The sequence below is a fragment of the Thamnophis elegans genome, chromosome 2, assembly GCF_009769535.1.
Source record: "Thamnophis elegans isolate rThaEle1 chromosome 2, rThaEle1.pri, whole genome shotgun sequence".
Lineage (NCBI taxonomy): Eukaryota > Metazoa > Chordata > Lepidosauria > Squamata > Colubridae > Thamnophis > Thamnophis elegans.
The window spans coordinates 106169786-106187033 of NC_045542.1; the positions used below are offsets into that span (position 1 = coordinate 106169786).

The 17248-nt window shown below is 38.3% G+C and overlaps 1 protein-coding gene across 2 annotated transcripts in view; it reads left to right on the forward strand.

Moving 5' to 3' along the window:
• Positions 1-17248, forward strand: part of STAB1 (stabilin 1) — a 126900-nt gene that overhangs the window by 29373 nt on the left and 80279 nt on the right. For both annotated transcript variants that reach the window (XM_032209352.1, XM_032209350.1), the window contains 10 exons: positions 264-386; positions 2249-2395; positions 4186-4248; positions 4854-4967; positions 8306-8359; positions 9297-9377; positions 9651-9809; positions 13109-13171; positions 14759-14860; positions 16422-16508. In XM_032209352.1, the coding sequence (XP_032065243.1) occupies positions 264-386; positions 2249-2395; positions 4186-4248; positions 4854-4967; positions 8306-8359; positions 9297-9377; positions 9651-9809; positions 13109-13171; positions 14759-14860; positions 16422-16508 (993 nt within the window). The remainder of the gene's footprint in view (positions 1-263; positions 387-2248; positions 2396-4185; positions 4249-4853; positions 4968-8305; positions 8360-9296; positions 9378-9650; positions 9810-13108; positions 13172-14758; positions 14861-16421; positions 16509-17248) is intronic.

Genomic DNA, 17248 nt, shown 5'->3' on the forward strand with positions numbered 1-17248 from the left:
TATTTTAAAAAATAACCCCAAAAGTCATCTAAAGAAAAGCACAATGGTACCATTAAAAAAAACCTGAAGTGCTGTTGTCAGGTAATGTATCGTCTATGTGTGTTATTTGAAAAAGAAATACAATAATGAAAGAAAGGAGAATAAAAAAAATAGAGAAATAATCCAATATGTGCCATGATAACTTATTTGTTCTAATTTTAGATGTAGTGCTTGATATCTGTATAAAACTGATATGGAACATTACATATCTCCTCTCTATGAAGGTCTCATATGCACAGGAATTCTGCAGGAAGCATATAATAGTTGGGCAACACTTGATAAAAAATACGCGTGACCCTCTGGTTTTATGGACATTATCTGGAGATAAAGTGGAATGTCATGGATGGGTAAATATTTTTTACAGACCCGAGATCCTAAAAATGAAGCTATAGCTCAAGTTTGTCCCTCCCTCCCTCCCTCCCTCCCTCCCTTCCTTCCTTCCTTCCTTCCTTCCTTCCTTCCTTCCTTCCTTCCTTCCTTCCTTCCTGAAATTTTAGGTCAGTTTTAAACAGCCCAAGGAAAGTTGTCCAATGTTTTCCTTTACAATTATTGCACTCAGTATCACAATTATATTTCACTGATTTAATTCAAACATTATGTTATTCCCTGGAGCCCATTCGGGAGGGGGGCCTTCAGAGATATTCCAGGTGGGTTTCAGATATGGCATCAACTAAAATCCCAGGGCAGAGGTGGAGATCTAATGATCATCTGGAAATCTCTTGTGGTTTTCAAGGGCATTGTTGCATAGGTCACCAGATGTAATATTCCGTTCGTTATATTGGGTTGTAGGGATCAGTTGGGATTGTTGTTGTTGTACTAGCTTCTCTTTGTAACTTGACTCCATTACTAAGTTCAATTTCTCTATGATTAGGGTCTGACGGTGCTTGGGATTTGGACGGGCCTATCCCCGAACATCTAGAGCACAATAGTGTAGTGATTAGGGCATGAATTACTATATGAAGGCCCCCCTGATCCATTGATATACAAGACATGCCTCTGCAAAGCCCACTGCTTCTATCTGCTTTGCAATCAGGAGCTGAGAGTCCAAGATGGCCTCCTAGATTGTACAGAAGTTTCACATAAAAGTCAATAATAGAATACCTCCAGATTTCAGAGAAGAAAGGACAAAAAGACAAAACCTGCCCTTCCCATTCCAACCTGTACAGCCTTCAAACACTAGGTTGGACATTACCTGATCAGTCAGGGACTGAAATGTACAACTGGATATCATCTACATATTGGTAATTCTGACCACAATCCCAGCAGTTTCATGTAGGTGTTAAAAAAAGGGAGGAAGAACTCAACTCTGCAGCAACCCCAAGTGAGGGGGCCTGGGTATAATCTCTTCCTACCTGTCATAGGTTTGCCTTGGTAAGGCCATGCTTGGAATACTGTATCCAGTTTTTGGTCTCCACGATGTAAAAAAGATGTGGAGACTCTGGAAAGAGTGCAGAAAAGAGCAACAAAGATAATTAGAGGACTGGAGACTAAAACATGTGAAGAACGGTTGCTGGAACTGGGTATGTCTAGTTTAATGAAAAGAAGGACTAAGAGAGACATGATAGTAGTGTTCCAATATCTCAAGGGTTGCCACAAAGAAGAGGGAGTAAAACTATTCTCCAAGGCACCTGAGGGTAGAACAAGAAGCAATGGGTGGAAACTGATCAAGGAGAGAAGCAACTTACTCACAGTTAGAACAATTAGTGGAACAACTTGCCTCTAGAAGTTGTGAATGCTCCAACACTGGAAATTTTTAAGAAGAAATTGGATAAACATTTGTCTGAAGTGGTGTAGGATTTCCTGCCTAGGAAGGGGGTTGGAATAGAAGACCTCCAAGGTCCCTTCCAACTCTGTTATTCTATTCTATAACTGATTGAAACCAGGCACAGAGAAAGGAGGAGAACCAGCATAAAATAGTGCCTGCCATCTCCAATGTAGCTAGTCCAAAAAGTTATTATGGTTGACAGTATGCAAAGCTGCTGAGAGATCAAGTAGCACAAAATTGGGTGCACCATGCTTGCCCCTCTTCCACCATCTGATGAATGCCATCCCCAACCTAAACCCTGGTCTAAAGCCCAACTGCACTCTACTTTTCAAGAACAATAACTGCATTTACAAGTATTAACAATTGCAATAAAATGTCAAAGCAATAATAAAACTTAATTGTAGAGAAATATTTATCATAGAAAAACCTTGTATTGCTCTCCAGACGAGGCCAGCTGAGTACATTTACTCAGATTCTCCAAGCAACGTCTATTCCATCACTAACTTCAATTTGCCAGCAGCTAATGGTATTATACATATTGTTAACCCTATAAGGAAAATGGACACCACGGATAACTCTGATAATGCTCAGGTATGATGAATATTCTTTTTCCTTATGAAAACAGGTAGTCATAGGTAGTGTATAGGGATAATTCCTTAAACAAAATAGCTTTTAAGAATTGTGCTTCTACAATTAGAAGCACAATTGTACTTCTAACCTAGAATCAATCTAAAACAGATGTTTCCAACTCACATGTGGTCTGGATAGCTAGTAATACGCCCCACAAGATATAATAAAAATATTTTGGGGGGGGAAGGAAATTTAATAATGCGTATTAATTATATGTTATATATGGCCCCAAGAACAATTTCTCTACACTCAACATGATCCACGCAAGGCAAAATTTGGATACCCATGATATAAAGCCTTTCTACTACACTTTTTCATAGCATTAGACACTATAAAGTTTGACACTATAAAGTTCCACACAACCCCTACTGCTTAATAGTAGGGTATACTAGGAAGCAAATATCACTTACAATTTTATTTCCTCCAGTTTTCCCAAACTAATAATTGGTCCTAGGAAGATTTGGAATGTTGAGATAATGTGATGGGTACACTCATAAAATGTTAGCCATACCACAATGTTCTCTTCCATCTTCCTGAGGCCAAAAGGCACTAAATAAAGCATTCAAAGTTGTTACTTTGTGGTGCAGCATACAATATCCTAAATAATTTTATAATTGAAATAAACTCCATAAAAACTTTCTGGATACTGTGGAAGCTATCTGGGAACTACCACTTATTTTCTATATTTACTTATCCATCACTCAAAATGACAAGATTTTTCTTAACTCACTCTACTGGGAAGTTTTAAAAAATGCTAGAAAAAAATAATAGCAAATCACTTTGCGTTGTTGCTAAGAAGCCCTCATGGACATGTCTCCATAGTTACCAGGAACCAACTCTGATTCAATATGTCTTTACATCTCTTTTAACTCACCTTTAAAAAAACAAAAACCCTGGGCATGCAGAGATAGAGCAATCTTATATTACTTTTTGCTCGATCAATTCCTCTAAGGATTTCCAGAAAATTATCATGAAGCCTAAATGTACAATATTTGCAGATAACAATCAGTTGTTTTTGTATCAGTTGTTTTTAATTACTCTATCTTTCTACAAGTCATTGGCAAAACAGGAAATTGAATACATACAAAAAGCTTTAAAGCACCATGTTTATTTTACCTCCTCGGTTTCTGGTGGATTTTTCTCCTGTGGGGAACAAAGATTCAGATCCTCTGTGTTGGTTCATATCTTGAAAGCCATCCAAATTTAGGATATTCAGAATGCAGGATGCAAATGCTTCACATACATAGCAATAACACTTAGACTTCTATACCACTTTACAGTGCTTTATAGCCCTCTCTAAGCGATTTACAGAGTCAGCATATTGTTCCCAACAATCTGGGTCCTCATTTTACCCACCTTGGAAGGATGGAAGACTGAGTCAACCTTGAGCATGGTGAGATTTGAACTGCCAGTCTGCCAGCAGTCAGCAGAAGTAGCTTGCAGTACTGCACTTTAACCACTGTGCCACCGTGGCTCATAGGTATACATAGATAGACATGTATATTTAGTAACTTAGATTATGCTATCATCGCAGTTGCTAAGGAGGAAGTTCTACTGAACTCAATGGGAAGGAAAACATTGGGAGTACAACTCAGAGGTTTTCTGTACATTAGTTATGGCACAGAGTAGAAAGAGGAGAAAAATGTGTCATTATTTGTTTGCGCTTATATATTTCATAACTACGCTTTTCAAATTGAAATGTGTTTCTGTGTATGCCACCACTTCTCATTCTAATCCGTCTGTTTTTGCAGAAAACAATTGCAGAAATTCTTGCTTCCATGGAGATTGCCAGCCGGTTTGAAACTATGTTAGAAGTGAGTATCTCTCCTATATTCAGGAGGGAATAAAATGAATGCTGATACTGCAGCTTTTTTTATCAGAAAAAAATGCTGGTTTTGCTGTTTAAACATTTAATATTTTCACGATCCATGATTGGATACCAAACCAGGGTTCCCTTTTAAGAGATCAAACAGAAGATTAAATATAATAGATTACAAAGATCATTAAAATATTAGTAAAACTCATGAAGAATTGATTCATTTCCGTAATATTGCTTTGGGGCAGTAAGAAATTCATCCTTTCTTCACACAAGAAGCAGGATCAGGATTTCCTTCCTTCAAATGTTCCTCCCATCCATTGTCTATGTGCAAAACTTTACTCAGAAACATCTGAGTATCATTTTCTTTGCACCAAATCTTGTTCAAATCAGTTAATCCTTAGTCAGCTATAGAAAGCATTTGACTATTTCAATAGGACTGTAGTTTGGAACTTTGAATTGGAACTTTGTCAGGAATGCTGAGAATAATTGATTCGAATGATTTAGCTGCTTAGCATAATTCACCCCCAGAAATGTTGATTTTGCTAATTAATCATTTCACACTGAAGTTATCTAATGATCATGGTGCTTAATATTTTGCAGAATTGTGGTCTTCCATCAATTTTGGATGGCCCTGGACCTTTTACTGTGTTTGTCCCAAGTAATGAAGCAGTGGATAAATTAAGAGATGGAAGGCTAATTTATCTCTTCACAGAGGTGAGACTAATTTTGCTATTTTTTAGTCTGAGGATTAAAAGGATATGAGTTTTCATTCTGAACACACTCATAGATTGTTCATTTAGCCAATTGTTTTATCTTCCCAATATGGGAAACATTGGTAAATTAGGACAGCTGTAAGAATTGATTCTGTATGCCTTTTCAAAGGCAACTTTCTATAAAATGTCTAACTTATAGCTTGTTCAAGAAGCCATTATTGTAAATACGGGTTTTATTTTGTCCTGTATCTGTTGTTCTGCAGAATGTTTTTGTTTGTTACAGAATTTAAATATTCTAATGGGAAATATCTAATGGAGGTTTTGTATAGAGAGATAGATTTTAATGTTACTAAATCTTCTATATGCATTTAGTATATGCTTATTGTATACACATATGAACAACATAAATGCACATGCACAGAGAGGTGGGAATTGCTACATTGGAGAATGATTATGCCTATTGGCCATTTAAATCCAAAGTTTTGCTAAAGCTAATTGCAACTTCCAAAGGAAACTTCTCTAGTTTGAGAGTAACACAGGAAGTAGCATCTCCCATATGCTGAAGAAAAGTATGAGTATCTTCACAAGAGAGCTTCTTGTGCCAATCTTAATACAGGATAGGTTTCAGATGTAGTCCATCAAATGACTCAGCCCTAAGCTATTTAGAATTTTGGGAGTTACACTCAATAGCTCAGATAGTGACTGGAAATTGGTACTTGTTTGTGTCACTGGGTCTGAGGTTCTGAAAATGGGCTGAGTTTGCGTGTGTGTTATGTTATTTTGGGGCTGATAGGTCTGTTTTTACCTTGGCTGCTGTTTTATTGTGTGGTTTTTGTTTTTCTCTTGTGTGTGTGTGTGTGTGTGTGTGTGTGTGTGTGTGTGTGTGTATACATATATACAAAAACCATATATATATATATATATATATATATATATATATATATATATATATATATGGTTTTTTTATTTTTTTTATTTGTGCTGATAAATAAATAAAGGGAGGACTAGTATAGATCTATTTCAAGCTATTTAGCTCTCATCAGCTAGCCATACCCTTACTGGGATTTGAACACTGGGGTATGGCTAGCTGATGAGAGCGAAATAGCTTGAAATAGATCTATACTAGTCTCCCTTTATTTATTTATCAGCACAAATAAAAAAACACAAATATAACAAAGGCAACAGTAAAAATATTGGGTTTCTGTCGTGATGGACTCTTGTGACGAGCCGATTGACAGATGATAGAAGCAGTTAGCTTCCTCCCATAATTGGGGCTTACCAGGGGTTGTAAAAATCATATATATATATATATATATAGATAGATAGATAGATAGATAGATAGATAGATAGATAGATAGATAGATAGATAGATATAGATATAGATATAGATATAGATATAGATATAGATATAGATATAGATATAGATATAGATATAGATATAGATATATAGATATATAGATATATAGATATATAGATATATAGATATATAGATATAGATATAGATATAGATATAGATATAGATATAGATATAGATATAGATATAGATATATATAGATATATATATATAGATATATATAATATATATATATATATATATATATATATAGATATAGATATAGATAGATATAGATATAGATATAGATATAGATATAGATATAGATATAGATATAGATATAGATATAGATATAGATATAGATATAGATAGATAGATAGATAGATAGATAGATAGATAGATAGATAGATATATAGATATTTAGATATATAGATAGAGATATAGATAGAGATAAAGATAGAGATAGAGATAGAGATAGAGATAGAGATAGATAGATAGAGATATAGATAGATAGATAGATAGATAGATAGATAGATAGATAGATAGATAGATAGATATAGATACACACACACACACACACATACATACATACATACATATACATATATATTTAGCACTGTTAGCCATTCAGTGTCAGGAACTTGTGATGGACAGCCATATAAATGATATTTATTTATTTATTTATTTTATTGATCAAGTTTATTTACCATCTATCTTTTGGTTCAGGCAATTCTGAGAGGCTTAATTAAAATAAAACAAAATATAATAACACTTATAAATATAAAATGGATTAAAGTTACAAAAAGTAAAACAAAGTAAAAACAAGAGTTTAGAGGGGGGAGGTAGGTTTCCTTCTCTGTTAATGAGAGAGAGGGAGGGGGAGGAAGGGAGATCATGAGGGAGAAGGAGAGAGAGATCGGGAGAGGGAGGGAGAGCATGAAAGGGAGAGGGAGGGAGGAGGGAGGGAGGGAGAGATTCAACCAAACTATTTGGAGGTAGGAATGTTTCACAATTTGAATATACTCTCCTGCAACACTCTGGGGTATTAACCCAAGAGTCAGGTAGATTTTAGAGTTTAGGATTAGATCAATTTCCTTCAATCTAATGCAAAGCTGTTTGAAGATAGGTAGACACTATGCTGGCTGGCAAATTCTTGGAGTTGAAGTACACCCATCTTCAAGGTGCTGAGACTGAGAAACACTGATCTAATGAATGGAAGAAACTCATGGATCTCTCAAATTTAACTGTTGGGGGAAAGGCATAACAATTTTGACATCTTTCAGGGTAATCTTGCTTTCAGCAGTCTTTGAGGTCTCTGTCTCTGCTGCTTTTTCCTGCAACAAAATCTGGCTGATATCAGCAGAAGAATTAATTGCAAAGACAATGTTGTTTATCAGCTGTCTATGACAGCAAAACATGCACAATTTAGCCGCAGCATTTACAAGCACATTTTATTAAAAGAGATAGGCTCTTAATTAGGTAAATTGAAAGTTGGTCTGTATGCATTCTTTAGTAACATTGAGCAGAATGGCAAAGCACAATTTTAAATAAAATAAACATGCTTTCTCTCTGACTTAGTCTCTAACAAAACTGTTTTTATAACAGACACTGGTAATGTTAGATTGATTTAGAACACAGCAATTTAGATATGTGGGGTTTTGTTTAAATTGGAATGGGGAAGTCAGAATCCAACTGCAGAGTAGAGAAAGAATGATTGGTAGTAAGTACAGAGGGAAGAATTAACCTTCTGCAGCTTTTAATTTTCATTTTATCACTCTGATCCTTTTGCACAGGGCAATGTAAAAATCCTTTCTTGTTAAATTCAAACTTTTTAGAGTGAAAATTAATTTGGTATATTCATACAAATCATGCTGTCCTTCAGGAAGAAACTCTGATTTTGAAATATAATGTACATGGACAAGAGGTTGTTATTCACAATCTCTTGTGTAATCCTCAACCATTAAATCTAAGGACAGCCTGTAATTGTTTTTCCCTCCCTGTACTAGGGCATAAATAAGCTTCAGGAACTGGTGAAACATCATATCTATCCCACAGCAGCGGTAAGGTTTTTTTTCTTTTTCTTTCCAAGTTCATTTCATCGCTTTCACATATAATTTGCTCCTTGCCAGGGCTCTTGAACTGGTGAAGAGGAAATGCAGATGGACATTTCCTAAAGACCTATGTATCTCTTGAGACTAGTTCCCTTTCTTTAGGGAACTAGCACAATAAAAATAGAATAGTAGGAACAAGCATGCCCTTTATGCCATGCTATTAAAAGTCTTTTCAAAATAGGTAGTAATTTGTAATTGTTAAACTAAATCTATTTCTTTAAAACTAGGTAAGAAACCCCTGTTTGTGACTCCATTAGTTTTAAATATACACCTTAATCTTCTGCATGGCCTCTTCAGTGGATAGACAATGGCTAAGATTATGATGATGATGATGATGATGATGATGATGATGATGATGATGATGATCTTCTTAATCTTAAAACATTCTCCCAGGCAGAAACTTCTCATGTCCATTTGTAAACTAGGTTATGACATTGGATGTTCTCAGACCACCTAATGTGCCTTATATGGACAAAATCTTTATTGAATTGCCTCCTGAAATTGTCTCCTGTATCTTGTCATTTTCAGTTCAAAATTATAATTGTACCTCTCCATATTTATTCTCAAATAACTGCATTGTTGCCAATGAGACATACAGTAATTTCAGTCAATGTCTAAGAGACCATATGCGACCATGGCTGGAGCTATGTTTGGGTCAAGACCATGGAGTTAAAGAAAGGGTTGTGTTCCACCAGAAAATGTTTATCCAGGTGACCCTCCAGTGAGAAAGCAGCCAGGAACCGAAGCATTTCCATGGCTCCAATAAAAGTGGCTCATGAATTGAACGTATTGATCCAAGGCTTCAACACCTGAGAATGTTAATTGTATGCGAGATGGCTGGCTATATAAATCAAATAAATAGCTGAATAAATTCAATCTTTTCCAGGTCTATATAGAAAGGCTAATAATTATGCCACATATTCTGACCATGGCAAACCAATTGGTGACAGTTGACATCAGTAACGGTGTAAGTACTATGGCACTGAAATTCCTAGAAATATTAATATCCTGTCTGATGGGAGACTGAGAAGTTGCCCATGACTCTGTCTCCATTCCATGTACAGTAGCTAGCAGGTTTACATTCATTTTTTTAATGCATAGCTCTCTCTGCTATTGAGGAAATATTTTCCACTTTTCTACTGCAAAAGCAGTTATCCCAACACCTTGACAAGGTCTGTCTTGCACACATATATTTCAAAGGCTTCTGTCAATGCAGTTTTATTTTATTTTTTTATTCCAGGGAAGGATCCTGTTGGATAATTCCAAGGTTGTGATAAACAAAAGGGATATTTTGGCCTCAAATGGTATTATTCATACTTTGGATGGTATCTTGATTCCTTCATCAATACTCCCAATTCTGCCGAAGAAGTGTAATGAAGTACATTCTAAAGTTGTGGAGGTAAATAAACCAAGGATGTTGAATTTGCTCTTTCTCTTGTATAAGTTTTTCCCAGACTTTAGATGGAAAGATCTGGGGTGATGGGAAAAGGGAAACATTCTCTCAAGAGAAACCCAGTTTGTTCATTGGGTGTGAGATGGTGACTTGTGGACCCACCAGTCCAGAGGTGGGTTTCTGCCGGTTCTGCCAGATCGGATGAACCAGTAGTGGCTCCGCCCACCCACCCGGAGGCTTCTGTTCGCATGCATGCATGAGCAAACCGGTAGTAAAAAAAAATGGAAACTCACCACTGCACCAATCCACTTACTTTTTCTGCAAATTCAGCTCTTTTCCCATGAATTTCCTCCCTTTACTCCAAGTCTAAAAGATAACGAATGTTTGTCTATATGCAAAATATTCCTAGACTATTTTTAACCTCAAAAGCGATTTGGCTCTTCAGAGGCCACCATATTGCATTTCCTGTGAGAACTAGCCTTTCCTGTTGACTCAGCCTCTGCAAGTAAGCCTGATGAGGATTCAGCACCTTTCTGAAAACATCTGCTTCCTGTTGCTGATACAGAGGAGCAATCAGGCTTCTAGGCACTGACCTTACGCAGTGCCTGTTGCAATTGGTCCTGTGGATACAACAGGACAGATGTATCATTTTTTTAAAAAAAATATTGGACCAATTCTCATCTGTGTTACCTACAAGCCATAAAAGGAGAGTATAATCCTTAAAATGCTTAGTACAATTTTAAGCAGCAGAAAGAAATACAGCAAAATTGCATTAGAATACTGAAAGCATAGTAGAAAATAAGTGGCTTTTGTTTTTGTTATAATGTCGTGCTGAATATTTCCTCTGCATTTGTCAGACATTCATCCTGTTTGAAGAGTCTAATTTCCCTTTTTCACAAAGGAAAACATTTAGTGAAATTCTGATGGATGAAGTGGGATGGAGCAAGGATTCTCCACTGGTTTTAGGGCTGTTTTGAACTGGATTTTTGCTTTCTTTCATTAGACCAGAGAAAGAAAATAGAAAAATGTTTTAAAATAACAAAAAGTGAGAGTGAGAAAGAGAAAAGGCAATGCAATTGAAACCAAAATATCATTTCTCCAGTGATATGGAGGCTCCCGGGCTTCCCAAGTTTCAAATAAAATCACAGAGGAAGAGCTCAAAAAAAAAAGAACTCTCCCCCTAAATCTGGGAGCAGTGATAACTGCACAGCAATGTAGAGGAAGATACTAAAAAAGCACCACAGTGGCACCACTTTCTGGCCTCTTGAACCCAATACCTCAAAAGAAATTTTAAAGTTCCTGGGGTATTAGAAGAAACTCTTTTGTACAGGGAGAAATCTTTCAAGAACCCGGAGGTTGTAAATTTGTACTGTAAATTTTTGTACAGTACAATTTACTGCTAGCCACTCATTAAGAATTACAGGATTTAACAGATTAACAGAGTTGGAAGGGACCTTGTAGGTCATCTAGTCCAACTCTCCACCCAAGCAGGAGACCCATTTCTGACAGATGGCACTCCAGTCTCTTCTTGAAAGTTTCAAGTGATGAAACTCTCACAACTTTGGAAGGCAAGCAGTTCCATTGGTTGATTGTCGTCACTGTCAGAAAATTTCTCTTAATTTCTAGGTTGAATCTTTCTTTGATTAGTTTCCATGCATTATTCCTGGTCTCGCTTTCATGTGCTATGGAAAATAGGTTGACCTCCTCCTCTCTGTGGCAGCCCCTCAGATATTGAGAAACCGCTATCATGTCTCCTCTGGTCCTTCTCTTCACTAGACTAGCCATGCCCAGTTCCTGCAACCATTAATCATATGTTTAAGCCTCCCGTCTCCTGATCATGCTTGTTGATCTTCTCTGCACTCTTTCTAGAGTCCCAACATCTTTTTTATAGTGTGGTGACCAAAACCGGATGCAGTATTCAAGGTGTGGTTCAGGGGTGGGTTTCGACCGGTTCGCACCGGTCCCTGCGATCCGGTTGGTTGCCGAACCCGGAAGTAAGTAACTTCCGGGAACGGCGACGCCCCCCCCCCGCGCCCGCGTGCGCCCGCACACCCGCGCCCACTCCTTACCCGGTTTTTACGAATTCTGCGCTTTCCACGCATGCGCAGAACGCATACAGTGCCTGCGCGATCCTCCAGGAGCAGCTGGAGCATCACGCAGACGCTAGTACGCATGCGTGCGCTGCATGCGTGCACACGCGCGCCGCGTGCGTGTGCGAGGACGCCGCCGGCCTCGTTCCAACCGATCCGGTTGGAACGGGGCGAGAAACCCACCCCTGGTGTGGTTTTACTAAGACTTTATAGAGTGGTATCAGTACCTCACATGATCTTGGTTGTATTCTGCCCAGAGAGAAAATAGATGATAGCAAGATGGGGATAAACAGAGAGAATATATGTTACCTTCAAAGAATTCAGGAGCAATCTTTAAGTCACAACAAGGAAACATTTGGCAGATATAATTTTCGTCATAATCGTAGACCTGTGGAAAGAGGGTCAATAAGTTTCCCCCTAAATTGTCAAAGAGATGACTGGGCCACAATCAGGCTGATCTGAGGAAGCAACATCTTCCTCTGTGGACACAATAAAATGTTCAAATTTTCTTGTTGCAAGCTCCTTAGGAGCTAGAATTAAGTGTTAGGTGTTACTGAGCTGTTGGGCTATTGAGTTGCCCATTTCTTCTAAGGCTACAATGCATTCAGTTTATCCAGCAAAGCAGTTATTCACCTTTCTGATCTCCTAGCAAGCAGTGCTTTTTAATTAAACTAAATTTAATTAAAAAGTCAATTAAAACAGCTGATAAATAGCAGAAACAAAATTCCTCCCAATACTGGAGAATCCATGTATCTGAGGTTAACCTGTTGAGTTCTTGGTTGCATTCTGTAGGTTGTTTTCCTGCAGATGTTTTATTACCAGACTAACACTGATGGTGTAACGTAGCCTTGTAATAAAGTGTGTGCAAATCACAGAACACAAGAAAGAACTCAATAAAATTCCTGAGTGCACCATATTGCAAACTTCTTCTTAGATGCATGTTTTCTGTGTGATCATGGATGATTTTTCATGGACTTATCACTGAGCAGAACAATGAAGGTGTCCATGAAATAACATATCACTCTACATTATCTTTATGTTCAGCATGGAAGGGGAATAGATGATCATGTAATTCTGTTTTAAATGGTAATTTTAACCGTGCATAACCTGCAGAGTATCATTCTGCAGCTTTGAAGGGAGTTATAAGTTTAGCAACGCAACATTTTTTTAAAAGTCTATCAATTAATTACTTCTTATCTTTGGCTTTTATTACAGGGTTCTTGTGTGGATTGTGCGCTTCTTAATAGCAGTCTTTGTCCTCCTGGGAGCCAAATTAGGGTAACTGCCCTGATTTTTCTATATGGAGATTATGCTGTGGAAGGGTAGCTGTATTTTGTGACCCATTCACGGGAAACATTAATGCTAATAATAATGTCAACAAAAAGCAGGACTATGCAATGCTAATGAATAGCATGAATAGTAGCTGTCATGATTTCTATTTGCAACCTTTCAAATCTTCCAGATTCTGATACCTTTGGTGAAGTCAGCCCTTTCCCTTTCAAATGTAGGTTTAGGTTTATGTAATTTTACGTAGCACACATATGTTCAGCGGATACCCAGAATTGTACAAACAAACCAGGAAGGAAATAAAAAGTTGATAAAAATCAGGGCAGAATCAGCACTCAACCTTTCTTCTGCATTGGCATATTTGAGGTCAAATTAATACAGGCTTGAAAAGGTCCGCTTTGGCTGGCATAAGCTGGAAGGACTCCAATTATTTGAACTGCCTTTTGTTTCTTCATGTTTAGCTGTCACATTTCAGTCCTTTTGCAACTGCTGTTCTAGCTTTTCTGTCAGTTCTAGAACAGCGGGTTGATTGCAGCAATTGAGACAATAGTGATTTCCAAGGACTTCACAATGTACAACCATGTTATAATGCTGGTTGTACTTCAACAGTATCAAAGATGATTTACATTAGAACAACTGAGCAAACTTGTAGGCTGTGGAAATTCAAATCAGAGGTGGTACTCAGCAGGTTCAGACCAGTTCTGGAGAACCGGTAGTGGAAATTTTGAGTAGTTCAGAGAACTGGTAAATACCTCCTCTGACTGGCTCCATCCACATCTATTCTCTGCCTCCTGAGTCCCAGCTGATCAGGAGGGAATGGGGATTTTGCAGTAACCTTCCCCTGGAGTGGGGAGGGAAAGGAGATTTTACAGTATCCTTCCCCTGCCACACCCACTAAGCCATGCCCGCCAAGCCATCCATTCCCACAGAACTGGTAGTAAAAGTTTTTGAATCCCACCACTGCTGCAAATGCATATTTCTTAGAGCCATTGCATCTGTAAATACTGTTTTATGTTAATAGTGAATTGATTGCTGCCTGCATTCTAGATATTTTGGATCTTTGGAACAAGCCCTGGTTATTTCTTGAAGTGTTCCTCACTTAAAAAGAAAAAGAGAGAGAGAGTTTTCATGCAAGGTTTTCTGAAATTATGTATTCAAAAAACAGAATACAAAATTATGTTGAAACCTCTGTTGTGCTGAAATAAGTGACTTTACAATGGAATTCTCTAAAGTTCTCTAAAATTGCCTACTTCCCCCATCTCTATCCAGAATAGATGACTGCCTTGTGATGTATTGGCTCCTAATCAAAAAAGAAGAAAAATCTTGCTTGCAACAGAATTTCTGTTATGTCTTCCTTGTTCTGCCTCTCTGTGAGCTGAACTAGAGTGCTATCTTGAAAAACATGATTTCTCTTGTCAGTCAGAGAGGAAACTGCTTTTCCTGTTTGGAGGTCTCCTTTATAACTCGGCCTCTCTTTGAACATTCATTGGCTGGCAAAAGGGTCATGGAACATATGTAAAAACATGGAACATATATGAAAAATGCTTTTTTTAATTGTAATTCATTTTGCTTCCAAAGGAAGACAAGGCTTTTTCAACAGAGTGTGTTTATACCCATGATCCTCTTGGTTTGAATATTCTGAAGAAAGGCTGCCAGGCATATTGCACTCTGAATGAAATGGTAAGTGTAAGGTATCCAGCAAGGAACACTTCAGTGATTGGTTCCTACCGGTTCGGATTGGTTTGGCCAAATCGGTAGTGGTTTGGTGGCCTGGGTCGCTGGGACGGCAGCAACCCAGGCTTGTCACGCCCCCAAACCTGTTCTCCAGGTGGCACCATAGGTGCCACCATCTTATTTGTTTGCTTCTGCACAGAGCGATTTTTATTACACTGTGCATGCATATGCAAATATTTCCCTTATTCCAAAATTTATTCAGTAGATTCCTTGTTTAAACTTGGATGCTTTTTTATTTACCATTTGTAACATATTTGCAATATAAGTATTAAATATTTTTAAATACTTATGCAAAGGTTAAGACTCCCCCAGGTTTGTTCATCTCTTCCTATTTTGTATGGCTGAAGCTTCTTTGGATATATAAAGAGATTCAAGTGTCCACATAAATGTTCACATGCTCACACTTCCTCTCTCACGCACACATCACATATATTCATACAAGAAATAGCAAAAAGAAATCCCCCCTCCTTACCTCCAGAGATCAAGGGTCTCCACAAGGTGTGCACTGCATATGAAAAAGGCCAGAGTTTCAGTTGTACCATCATAATCAGCATCTTGGCCACATGGTGCGTATGAGGTATTGTCACAAAAAATTGGGATAGCTGCCTTGCATTTTGCCAGGGGGTAGTTCAAGATTTAAAGAGTACCAGAGGCTGATTCTGGGTCAATACTCACTTACTTTCCTCTCTGCCCAGACAAAAGATCCCTTTGTTACATAACCAACCTTGATAAAGGAGCTGGCTTCTTTATTACGGAAAAATAAAGAAAGGCAAAACCCAATATTTGTCTTCCCTTGAGTTGAATATCTATGGAGATTCTCAGTCATTCAGGTCACTCACTCAAAGGTGCTTTTTCAAAAGGCAACTGACTTTCGTTGTTTTTCCTTGAAGACGTACCACTGCTCCTCCAAAAATCTTCATCCATTTTGGCAAGGGGGGGAGGGGGGGTGGATGTAAGGATCACAGTCCTTTCAGCAGTCCCTAAGAAGGTTCCATGCTCCAATTCAGGTGACCCTGATGGAAAAGATAAACGAAGTGGCCTCAATGACTCTCAGGGGGGTATCCCTAATGTGCCAAGCCATGGAAGCTGGGGACGGGGTAGAGTGCCATGTGCCTTGGCACCTTAGGGATACTCCCTAGGTCAGTGTATGGCACTCTGCCCGGCTGGAGACGGGGTTTGCCAGGCAGCTGCTCGTGAGCGTGGTCACCTCATGGCTGCTTCACCTTTGAGGCTCTGCCGGGCTCTTCAGGAGCCCACTCTCAAGGGAGCAGCTGCCCAGCAACCTCAAAACAATAAGCCCTCCCCCTATAATAAGCCCAAGGCCATATTTCATGGGGCAAAAGAAAATAAGACCCTGTCTTATTTTCAGGGAAACACGGTACCTTGGGACTTCCCTTGAGTTGTTGTCTCATGTGAGGGAGTGAGGGGAGGGATGTAGCTATACCTTGATAACAGAAGAAGAATGGCACATTGAACACTTATTTGCTTTTGTGTATTTATTTAAAAGATACCTGGATGCTGCAAAGGGTTTTTCGGTCATTCCTGCACCCCATGTCCTGGTGGATATATCAATCCATGCTACGACAAAGGAAGTGTAAGTGTATGAGAGATGGGAGGCAGAGAAAAGAATAAATGACAGCCTAGATACAAACAATCAACAAAAGTAATGGAGGAGTCAGTTAACAGCTTATCTCATGGCTGTTATCTTTACCAGCTGACAAAAAAATCTGAAAGAAGCATTTTAAAACATTCCAGGAGCCTCCATCTTGATGAACTCACTATAAACAAGGCTAAGAAATTCTTATTACATTCTTATTAAGAGCTGTGGTGGCACAGTGGTTAGAATGCAGTACTGCATTCTACTTCTGCTGACCGCCAACTGTCTGCAATTTGGCAGATCAAATCTCTCCAGGCTCAATGGTGATTCAGCTTTCCATCCTTCCAAGGTTGATAAAATGAGGACCCGGATTGTTGGGGGCAATAGGCTGACTCTGTAAACTGCTTAGAGAGGGCTGTAAAAAGCACTGTGAAGTGGTATATAAGTCTAAGTGCTATTGCTATTGCTATTAATTTCTTATTCCAAGAGATTATATTATCGCAGACAAGCCTTAAAGATGCTTTTCTGAAATCTGTATAGCTTTTTGACTCGGCCTTCCATCCTTCTGAGGTTGGTAAAATGAGGCCCCAGATTGTTGGGGGCAATAAACTGATTTTGCTTAGAGAGGGCTGTAAAGCACTATGAAGTGGTATATAAGTCTAAGTGCTATTACTATTCTGCTTCCTTGATCTTGCCCTGCAGCCAAGAGCTCAATAAAGTGGCACAGAATTCTTAGC